The sequence below is a fragment of the Phasianus colchicus genome, chromosome 2 (genome assembly GCF_987193195.1).
Source record: "Phasianus colchicus chromosome 2, bPhaCol1.hap1.1, whole genome shotgun sequence".
Lineage (NCBI taxonomy): Eukaryota > Metazoa > Chordata > Aves > Galliformes > Phasianidae > Phasianus > Phasianus colchicus.
In genome coordinates, this window is record NC_143437.1 from 92,770,998 (window position 1) to 92,782,965 (window position 11,968).

General features: G+C 41.2%; 1 protein-coding gene across 2 annotated transcripts in view; it reads right to left on the bottom strand.

Annotated features, from left to right (window-relative positions):
- PXDN (peroxidasin) overlaps positions 1-11,058 on the bottom strand; it is a 77,713-nt gene extending 66,655 nt beyond the window's left edge. For both annotated transcript variants that reach the window (XM_090136334.1, XM_031610776.2), the window contains exon 1: positions 10,739-11,058. In XM_090136334.1, the coding sequence (XP_089992460.1) occupies positions 10,739-10,935 (197 nt within the window). In that variant the 5' untranslated portion in view covers positions 10,936-11,058. The remainder of the gene's footprint in view (positions 1-10,738) is intronic.
- Between the last annotated feature and the right edge of the window lie 910 nt (positions 11,059-11,968).

An 11,968-nucleotide genomic window follows, 5' to 3' on the forward strand; every position in this document is an offset into this window, starting at 1 on the left:
AAAATGTGACTTTACATTCATGTGGCCAATCAAAACTATGGAAAGAGAAATATTTACCCTCTGTAGAATGTGGTGAACCTCAGACAGAGCCCGTAAGCTTCTGTCAGGTGCTGGAATAGGCTACCCAGGGAGATGGTGGAGTGACCACCTGGAGGTGCTCAAGGAACATCTAGATATTGTACTGAGGGATATAGTTTAGCGTGGAAATACCAGTGGTAGGTGGATGGTTGGACTGGATGATCTCGGAGGTCTTTTCCAACCTTGCTGATTTCATGGTTCTATGGTTCTGAATTTAACCGTGTTGAGGAGACTGAAAACTGTACCGCATTTCATGCAGCCATAGATGCTTGCCCTTGCTTGCAGACACATCAAAGCAAGCACAGACTCAGTCATGCTATATTTCATTTCCTATAAGGGAAACCCATAGCCAAATAGCTAATAAGAGGGTACTGAATCCATCAGTCTGGCTAACACGATGCTGACATTTAGCAGTCACCATTCTGCTTGCCAAAAGCAGTTATTACTCTTAAGGTAATGGCATGTACAAAGTATTATTGTTTTCATTTTTCAGAGCAGCCAGGCAATGAGCAGTGTTGTAATAGGTGATGTAAGGGGAAAGAATGCTGAAACAAAAATTTTCAAAAAGATTTGGGGAGTGGTAATTGGAAAGAAAATAGAAGAACTGAAAGTCCAAACAACAACAGATCATACCAGAAAAGGGAGCCATGTCATGGCCATTACAACAAATTTTGGAGTTAAATTAATATACTTCTTATTTTACTTAGGGAAACCAAAACAGAACGCTACACTGTACCAAACTTTACTACATTCATTCTAGAAGCTTTCACAGGGTTTAAGAAGCTGTGCCAGGCACTGTCCAAACCCTTAAATATCCTAATCATTGCTACAAGTAACTAGTATACACATCTAAATTAAACAAAAGGAGGTGAAGCTCAGAGCTCACACCAATCTCTCCCTGTCTTTCTCAAGGGATGTAACAATCCTTGTTATTTGCAATAAATCAAACTTCCATTCAGTTTTATTTTTAAAAGACTCATTTGACTCTCATTAGCAACAGTAATAACTCCATACCAAAAATAAAAGGGAAAAAAAAAAAAAAAGTCAAATCTGGCAGCCAGATAAGCAAAGGAAGCAAAAGGAAATATTTGAGTCATTCTATTCCAGCTTGGCCAGCCCTCATTGCACCATCTCTTTGGATTGCCTTGAAACTCTGCCCATGTTTGCAGTAATAAAGTGAAGTTATTTTTATTTTGTTTTCATCAAATCCAAATGGAACAAATGATAGACAAATGAAGCTCAGTTGCTTCCACTTCACTATGCATACGCACAGACACACTCTATGTGTATCATGTATAAGCACATATAAAACGCATGCACACAAGTTTTTAAAGTATGAACTAACTTTTTATACATAAAGTTCTCTTACCTTGTGTGATACGACTTTTAAACACCACCTTTATAAATGGACCTTTTCTGTAAGGTGAAGAATTACATAGCCTGTGAGACTGTATACACATAGTGTGACTTACTGGAAAGAGACTCAGTAAATGTCCAAGTCCAGGAAGAGTTAGAAGCCTGGGCAGTACTCAGGAATACAAAGCTAACCATAAGGTCACATTTGCAAGCTGAAAGCTAGAGTGTTCAAAATATTTGGTCACAAAATATTACATGAAGTGGGAAATAATACTGTAAACAAAGTACAGTGAGCTTTAAAAGACTCAGAAATATGAATCCAACAAGAAGTAATTGAAAAAAAATACCATTCTGAGAGATGAATCAAGATGAGTGGAAATTTACAGTTCATTTTTCCATTGTTTAAAGTAAGATGAAAACATTAATAGAATATTTTAATTTTACCCATTATACAAAACAAAATTTTCCTGTAAAAGGATATTTTGTAATTCAAATAATAAAAAATATGCAATTTTGCACATTGCACGCTATTTCTCTTCTTCATTATTTTTTGAATCATTTTTATCTGCTATTTTTCGTAACAGCAAGAGCAATTTCTCCTATTATACTATGTTGCATTTCTTTCCACACTTCCTTCTATCTTTATCTCTTCTTTATCAGCTATATTTTCTACTTGCTTTATTTTTTGCTAGGCTTCTGACCTTTTAATTCAAGCTTAGTTTCTTTACAAGCCAATCCATGAGCACACATAGACATCTTAACTTTTATTTAAAATCGAAATGATGAAGTTACATACAGAAATGGTACAAACTTGCACTAGGGGAGGATTAGGAAATATTTCTGTTCTCTGAGGGTGGTTATACACTGGACCAGAATTCCAAGAGAAGTGGTTGATGCACCATGCTTGTCAGCGTTCAAGACATGTTTGGGCAATGCCCTCAGTAATAAGCTTTAACTTTCAGACTGCCCTGGAGTGGACAGGATCTGTGAAGGTCCTGTCCAACTGAACTATTCTATAATTTCCTGCTGGCTAATGACACTCCCATCTCTTCTCTTAATGAGCACTGACATCACCTGGGAGAGAAGTCAGTAAGACCTAATCAGAAAAATGGAGGAGGTTGGAAAATTTATTCATCATGTTTTTTCTCTTAGGCATGTGTTTACCAGACTGTTAGATGAAACTCACTCCTATCTGCATTTCAGATACAGACACTCGTGATGATACAAGAGATAGGCATCTCCCTGTTGTTTTCCCATCAGTCTTCTTTGGGAATTAGGGTAGAAAGTGTATTTTCACTCATGTCCAAGCATTCATTCTTACTCTTTCCAGTGACTAACTAGTCCCATGTTTAACCTTACTACTCATAAATTTCTTATTATGTCCCTCATGCCTACAGATTCCCAAAAGCAATGATGAAAAATAATACAATTCATCTCTTTTAATTTTGTTGTTTGGAAAAACTGAGTAGCAACTGAAGTCAACCGTCAGCAGAACTGGGAAAACAAAAACATTTAAAACTGTGGGTTTTCAACTGGGATTTTCAACTGTGGGTTTAGACAGCAACAGCAACCCACAGATCTAGATTAAATTCATGGTTTTCTAAAAAGTTTTGGTAGAACAAAAGAAAAAACTTTAGACTGACTACAGCCCAAACTCCCAATGACAATTTTTTGAAGCAGTTACTCGAAACAAATATTTTACATAATCTGGATAATTATATAAAGAGATACCAGCAGTAAATGGTAAATTTTTACAGTAAAACAAAGTCACCTGTAGAGTTTCAGTTATCTGTAGTTCTGAGTTATCTCTAGAGTTCTGTATTGTTCAATACATTCAGAAGTAAAAGTGAGGTGAACAATGAGATGATGAACTTCTTCTTATGACATTCATTTATTTTCACAAACTCTGACTAGGAAGGGCCTGCCATTACTCCAGAAATTAAAACATAGACCAAATGCACATAAATACAAAGTAGTGTCGATGGAGAAAACAATGCAAGCTTGGCAAATAGAATGGTAAGACTAGAACTAATCATTGCTAATTAGTGTCAATAATTAGCTACATTTAATGATTCTGTGAAAACAACAGTTCAAGAAACGGAGGTAGGATGCTGAGAATTACTAGGAAAGGAAGAGAAAACAAGAACAGACTTTTGCAAAGCAGCTCTATAATCTCCATTAACTCACACACCAGAAATCTCCATGCAAATACAGTTTGAAAGTTATAATTTCATCACCTCAAAACACAGTGGAGTGGGGAAGGAGAAATTCAGATGATGAAAGCTCGGGAACACTGACCTTTCAGTAACAAGACTTTTCTGTTTTGAAAACAGGCTGGCACTGAGACAATGGAAAGGGATTGAATATTCATTGTCTCTTCCATCAGAAAAAAATCATAGAATCATATAAGTTGGAAAAGACCTTCAAGATCATCAAGTCCAATCATTAGCCTGATCTACTGAGGCAAATCCATTACCTGCAAATGAATTATAGGAATGAACCACTACATGCTTGCTCTATACTACCTGACTTTTTACAAGCTGCACATTCAGTAACCCTAAAAGAAAAGGTATTAGGACAAATGGATCATTTGTATTACTCACTCTGGGCATCTGCCCATTAAAAAATATAGGTGTTTAGCATTTTAATATTCAAATGTTATATATTTACTAGTCAAAAATATATTGTAGTAAAAAAAGATGGAAACCAAAAATTGTATTTATTAACTATAATATAATACAATGTATTCCTCTGGTGACAGTGTATTATATTAAATATACAGTAAGATACTTGCAGGAAACGATAGATATGATTTTCCCCATATTTTTTCCCCCAGTCTTAAACAAAGAACTTGATGAACTCTATGCTGAGATGACAGAAATACTTCCCCACTGGTTAATCTACTTATCTGAAGACATGTTCTTGAAACAAAGACACATTTGGATCTTCTGCTATGTCCTTCAGCAGATTTCCATGATATCTCCCAGTAAATGCCAACCACTACATCAGTATTATTCCTTTTTCCCCCCGCTAAAGGCCAAACACATTTTACAAGTTCTGTAAATATCTCAATGCATTCACACCATGGCCCTGGCTTATTCCATCAGCAGAACACATAGAGCGCCCAGGAACGGCTTTAGCAGGATTCATACCCTACCTACTCTCCAAAGTTGCTTTGCTGAGGAGGCTTAGTATCCTTTCTAGCATTAATTTGACTTGTTGGCACTCAGAGAATAGGGTCTAATGGGCATGCCAGTAGAAATTCTCCTCTTTTAGCAACCATGAAAATGAATTACTCTATGCATTGTGTATTCCTTAGCCTCTGATTTTTGTAAACGGTCTCTTTCCGTTGAAAATATCATGAAAATATCTTCTTCTGAAAACATTATAAACTTTTGTTTAGACAAATAAATACAGATGTCTACACACAGATGTAGAAACTCCCATTATTGTCAACAGAAGATTAGTCAGCGCAGTTAGTTGGAGAATTACTAAACTGCCCAGATAGCAGCAGCCTGATTCAGTTCAGCAGTATCTGCTGTTTTAAGTTGTCCTGGGCTGAAACAACTGCTGGGAACAAGTAGGTACGACACAGGCCCAATGTGTAGCCCTAATCTACATCCTTTTTGGAGAAGCAGATGGAGGCTAGAAAGGATTCCCTTAGGGGAATTCAAATGGTGTTAGATACCTACAGTTAGAAAATGAATCAAGTCCTAGATGTTCCCTTCGGGGTGATCTGAATCTTTCTCCAGGGTCAATTGACTGCATTTGGTAAATTGCTACTCAACATAGGGAAAGCTCAGAAATCTAATATGGCTGTAGATCCCTAAGTACAGACACATAAATGTAGATGTTTTAATCTTAAATTAAATCTGCAGTTGGTAATAAAATTCCTATGAAGGAAGACCTAAAATAATTTTATTGAAATAATTTTATACCATTCCCTTGCTTTGAGTAATTCAAGGAAATTGTTGTTGGCATCTAATGCAGCTCATGGCCTGGTCAAGTGTATGACAAGATCCATGTCTGCATTCAGCTATTCTCAAGAGATTCTCTTCAAGAAAATCTCCAGTATCTGTACTTAACTTTTTTTTTTTTTTTTTTTTTTTTAAACTCTAAGTATACCTAGACCTCCGTGTTTTAACTGAAATCTGAAACCAGCGGCATATCTCTCATCTGTATCCTATGCCTAAATTGATACTCAGCAAAGTGAATGAACTTAGTCATAGCCCTGATTTGAGACTACAACTCTTTGTCCCACACGGCATCAAAGTGTAATTATTTGCTCTCTAAATTCCTTAGTCTAGTGGAAGTTCTCTAAAAGATTTTCAAAGATCTGATTGGAAGCAAAAATCCTGCATTTTTGAGATGAGAATAACATGATGCTTTGCTGACTGATAACGCACTACTTGCAAACAGTAGATCTGCAAGTAGCACACATCATTCCACTGTAATGGCTCAGAGACTCCTGCACTACAGAAATTACATATATTGCCTATTCCTTTTCCCTAAATGCCTGTTAGGAGACATAATGTTATCCACAAATCAATATCAAAATGGCATTAAGTTTCCATTACCCCTATCTCTTTGGTAATTCATTTACACTCCAGATGTGTGTGATTTGTGAAATATAGCCTTTTTTTTTTTTTTTTTCTTTTATCCAATTGTATTAAGGCAGATGTTCTTGAAAAGAATAGATTTCACTAGCATTCTGAATACACAAGACCTGATTCCACAGAAATTATAACAGAACTCTGAGGCAAATATAAGTACTTCTTATTCTACTATCTAGAAACTCCGGATGGAATTTAAGAAGTAATTTCCCCTTTTCCTTTGGATGAATTTTTGACATTTACACTACAAGATGGAAGTTAAAAAAAGGAAAAAGTTTCCAATTCGTAGGTAGGTCACTCCAAAAGTAAAGCCTCTTATTTATTTCCTTGGAAACTACAACAGATACAAAGAGCACAGTAACACTGTTTCATAGAGCAAATTCTCAGCTACAAAATACTGTTTCTCAAGATAGTCACCACCATTTGCCTGCTCACCTAGATGAGCGGAATGAGACACTCTTCATTGTGTGGTACAACATTTGTGCATGTCTGACAGGAATGGCTTGCTTTTCACATCACTAACATCACTGCTGGAACGCACCAACCACCACCCCACTGTGCTCACATTGACCATTTGCTCTACATAAACATACAGCAAGCTTCATTGGGAGACATTTTTTTTCCACATGGAGGAATCCAATTTCACACCTTTGCTTCATATGCACTTCCATGTCAGACTCCATTTTGTCAGACCTCTCTTGTACTGCTATCTGTCACATACTAACAAAACTTAACAGAATATTGGTAGGACTGCCACTCTACCAGCGTAAGCTTTTGATGTCATGCGCCAATATCATAAAATAAGAGGCATTACTTTCAAAGCAGCCCTCATAGAACATGTAAACTATCCAATCTGTAGAATATGTTGGAACTGTGATCAAAAGCATGGTGTAACAAGTAACAAGTGTCACTGAGATTGCTGCCTTCAATTCAGCTTCACTGACTCCCTTCCAATAGCAACTCACCCAGAGTAAGTACAATTAAAGAAGTCCTATAAAACTCTGATCACTTGAAATTACACTTCCTTATTCAAATATGATTATTCTGTTATGCTATTTGTAACAGACACAGAAGAGAGTCAAAGTAGCAATTATATCTAGCAAACACTATTACAAGTGACTTGTCTTGAGTTGTGTTTTCCTTTTCAGTAACTTGCATGTCATTCTTAGTGCATATCAAATCCACTTCCTTTTGTTACAGATACTTTTGGTCAATTCTTACCTGCTTACTACACAGTGAGGTTCTATTATTCAGTCTTTGAGCCCCAGCTAGAAGGAATATAATCATGCTCATAGAGCATGCAAACATTACATAGCTAGCAAAAAAAAAAAAAAAAAAAAAAAAGAATGAGAGTATCCAGGTGCTGTCAAGTAAGACTTCGGACAAATTTCAGTACCGGTTTGAGTGCGTGTAGCCAGGCTTGTAGACAGGTTTGGGTTTTGGTCCTGTTGAGACAAGATGCAAATACTGACATATTGCTTCAACACTCGAAGGCCTCCTGTCAGAATTTCAAGTGCCATGAGCTAGAAATGGCTGTTAAATCCACAGGGGATTTCTGTGTTTAAAATATCTTCTAAACAAAAGTAAGATCAGGTATAATCAGGGAGGAGAGGACAGCAGCAGTTCCATACCCAGAATTTTACATTCCTCAACCACTTCAATGGTCTCATACATAAAGCAATTTCTGTGGGCACACCAGCACTCAGTTTTCAGTTAGAGACTGAAGGAACCTTTCACAACAGCACTGAAGTCATGAAGTATTTCTGCAATCGACTCTGGAGATGAGGCTTCACTCTCAAGGAAAAATCAGTTTTGGGCCAAGGCTGGATGGGACCATGGGCAGCCTGATCTACCAGTATGCCACCCTGTCCACAGTTGCAGTTGGAACTAGATGATCTTTGAGGTCCCTTCCAACTCAATCCATTCTATGATTTTATCACGGAATGCTAGACTTCCTACTACAAAGAGGATCACATCTTCTATGTATAGAAGAGCAATCCCCTCATCGTAGGTGAAATCATGTGCTCATATAAGATGCCATAAGCACTTTTGAAGCTGCGAGAAGCTCCTGCACGAAAGAAATCTAAGCCATGGATCCCAGCCTGCAGCAAGGAAGGGGAAGAGCCAAAAAGTGGGAGAAGCAGGAAAAGTGAGAAAATGTACAGCCAGGAGTAACACTGGCAAGGTCAGCAACCAGCAATGTTACAAGCAGTTTTCAAAAGCGAGCCTGGGATTATGAGTAGACATTTTTGATATGTGGGGAAAAAACATTTGGCTGCACTGCTGTTCTGGCCCCATGCTGTTTTAATCCATAGAAAAAAATTATATGTGAAGTAGAACAAAGTCAACTCTGCTTCCAAAAATGCAACAGCTTTCAGAACCAAGGCTTGGAAAAACACAAAATAAATATATGTTTATAAACAAGAAAACACAACAATGTTGTTACAACATTACCTCACCTGTGTCTTAAGAAAGAAGTAAAGCAGACACAAATATAGAATTTACAAACATCCGTAAAATGGGCTTAATCCACTAGCAACACAATTTGCCAGACTTCTTAAGTCCTTGTTTTAAAGGCAAAGATGCTCTATTGAAGTTAACTCATTATTTCTAATTAACTAGCTATCATCACCACCACTAAAAAGCATTTAACATACAGCCTCCAAACAGAAGACATACTAACAATCAAACCAGCATAGAAATAAATGCTTTTGATTTCATGCTTAAAAAAAGAAACTGCAGTTCCACAAAGCAGTAAGGTAAACTTGGTCATCACATCACCTGGTAACTCAATGAGCACTTCAAACAGATGCTATTCTTCCAAGAACCAAAGGTAAGCAGTTCATAGGGTAGGCAAGTGTATTTACGTACAGTCATAGAATCATACCACAGAACAGCCTGGGTTGGAAGGAATCTTAAAGCCCACCCAATTCCAGCCCCCAGCTCTGAACAAGGTTGCCACCCACTAGATCAAGTTGCCAAGGGCCGCATCTAACCTGGCCATGCTTGTTGCTAAACAAGTTGTATCAGTGTTCTTTGTCCCAGAGACACATATTGACAGATTATCTTCCACTTCATCTCCTCTCCACTCCCATTCAGCAGAACCCTAGCAAAAGAACTAACTGTGCATTTATAAAAGTTGTACTACTGAAGACCTTAGCATATTTATAGCTGACCCTTGTCAGCCACTGAAAAAAGGAAAATACCAATACTCCGATGAAAAGTAAGGCCCCATTAAATTTTGAAGAACAATGGTCACCCACAGCCTATTTTGAGAATCACTGTTCTTCGTCAAGTTGAAAAAGAACCCCTTAACTTCTTCTTAATTACTTCTGCTGCATTGCAGGATGCATTGTGCCAAAATGACCACTCTGATTTGGGATGCCAAACAATTTGATATATTAGTGGCGTTAGAGGAGTATAATGCTCACATTGTTCATACATTCTTCTCTGAGTCACTGCAAGATTAATAATAACCACCATAAGGGAAGTTCGGCCCTGGCCAGGGCCATCAAACGCTTTGTGCCACTGCAGCTCTTCTCTCTCTCACTACCTCTAATGTGAAACAAAAAATTTCCCTCCATACTCTAAAGTTCACAATTTGTATTTTTTTATTTTTAACTTATTTAAGACGATTTGGACAACTAGTTTTACATGGTTTCCTGTAATTTCCAGGCAGAAGGTGTTCTGTGAATGTACTTTATTTCAAATGTAAGAAACATTAACCACCCACTTCCTGAATTGTTCCCTAAAAGGCTTACAAGTGCTGCCGGACCGATCGGGCTCTGCCAAAAGGACAAGCTCCTTGCCAAGGAGGAACTCAGTTAAAACATTAGTGACTGCACTCCTCACATTAAACAACACTTGCAAGCTGAAACACACCACAGCTTTATGGATCCCCTATGAAAATACCTGACAAAGTCACAGCTCCATTTATTACAGGAGGCCCAGCAAGAAGATTCCCAGGGCCAAGCACTGCTTTCATGAGTGCATGTGTGCAGGGATGGACAGGGCTGGTGCCAGGAGCTCTGACTGCAGCAGCACACGAGTGGGTCAGCGGTACAAACCCTTCCCTTGACAGGAACCTGTTCACAATGCTTCCTTAGAACTTTACATTTATTGTCAGGAGGGAAAAAATGGCCGGGAAGGTGACCGCCTCAATAAGACCAACCTGAGTGCTGAGCTTCTGCAGCGCCAAATCTTACAGCCAACACAACCACAGGCACAGAATACCTTGCGTTGGAAGGGATCTCAAAGATCGTCTAGTTCCAACTTCCTGCCGCAATCCCGCTCCCGAGAGCCGAGCCCTGACCCTGCAGAGGACCGGATGGGCGCTTCAGCTGACAGTTCAGTCCCGCCTGCTTTAAGCACAGGACCGCACGGTCCGTAGGGTTGCACGTCCTCAAGTTCTGTAGTGACTCGAAGCGGATAAGGCCAACATTTGAATCCCGGTTTGCTCCTACAGGGACACCGCTCCTCCGCAGCGAGCGGAGAGCCTTCATCCACCCCTACCGTCGCTCCCCCTCTTGCCAGCCCCTCCGCAGCGCTCAACCGCGGCCCTCCGCAGCCTCCGGGAGCTCCGCAGCGGGGCAGAGCCCCCTCCCCCGGCTGCAAACAAAGGGCCGAGGCCCCACCGCCGCCCCGAGTGCTTCCCTCCCCGCAGGTATCCCCTCCCGCTGCCGGCCACTCACAGGATGGTGGTCTGCGGCGACACGTTGGGCACGCTCTCCAGCATCAGATGCATGCAGCGCACGGTGCTGCGGAAGCAGAGGCAGCGGCTGGGGCACCACACACTCCCGCGCTGCGGCGGGGGCTGCGCGGAGGCGGGGGGGGCGAGCCCCGAGCTGCTCAGGAGCAGGAGCAGCAGGCAGAGCCCGGGGGGGGCCATGATGCGCTGCCGGGGGAGGAGGAGGAGGAGGAAAAGGAGGAGGGAGAGGAGGAGAAGGAGGAAAAGGAGGAAGGGGTCCGGCAGCAGCTCCGCGCCGCGGCTGCCGCTGTGCTCGGCGGCGGCGGGGCGCTCCCCTGCCCCGCGCAGGCTGGAGGAGGAGGAGGGGACGGCGGTGGGACCGCCCCGGCCGGCTCTGGGCTGGGAGCCGCCCCGCAGCCCTGCGCTAGGAGCGGAGCCGAGCACCCAGCTCGGCTGTGTGCACGGGGAGGTGACCCTGGGGCTAGTGGGGAAGTGGGAGGGGAGGAGGGAAAGGGGAGGGAGGGGGAAGCAAATAGGAAGGGGAAAGGAAAAGAAAGGGAGATGGCAAATGAGAAAGAAAGACAAGGGGGAGAACGCGAACAAGAAACTCAGTGCTCATTCCCAGTACCCGCTGTGACCGCTACTCGCAGCCATACCTCCGTCCCCTTTGCTCCTTGTCCCCTGGGGCAGCGCTGACCTCACATTACCCCCGTGGGAAGATGCAAGTTCCACGCATCTAACACGGTTCCTCCCATGTACACAGTCCCAGTCTGTCCCTTCTCAGAGTTGGACCATGAAAGTCTGCGGGATTTCCACAGAACTGCACTCAGCTGCTGTGTTTGGCTTGGTGCATACACAGCCCAGGAGGTGTAAGACCACCAGGACTGTCTAAGCTTACAGGAACTATGTCTGCAGCCTCATCTGCCACAATCTCAGCACCTCCTCAAAATACTCCACTAGATTCCCTTTGAGGTTTCTCACCTTCAGAATAGTGTTATTATTCTATGAAGTCATGTCCAAAGCAGTCGGACACCTCCAGCACCCTCTTGGCTTTGACTCTCCTAGATGGAGTCAATGATGAGTTCTTTTGTGACAGTTGTGGCCACAGCTCACCTACTGAGCATATAACAACAACACACTCTTACAGATGAGGGGTGTCACCAACTCCAGTCCCACCATAGAAATAACCTAGAGTTGCCTGTGGTCCTTTTTCTTAAAATAAATAAATAAATAT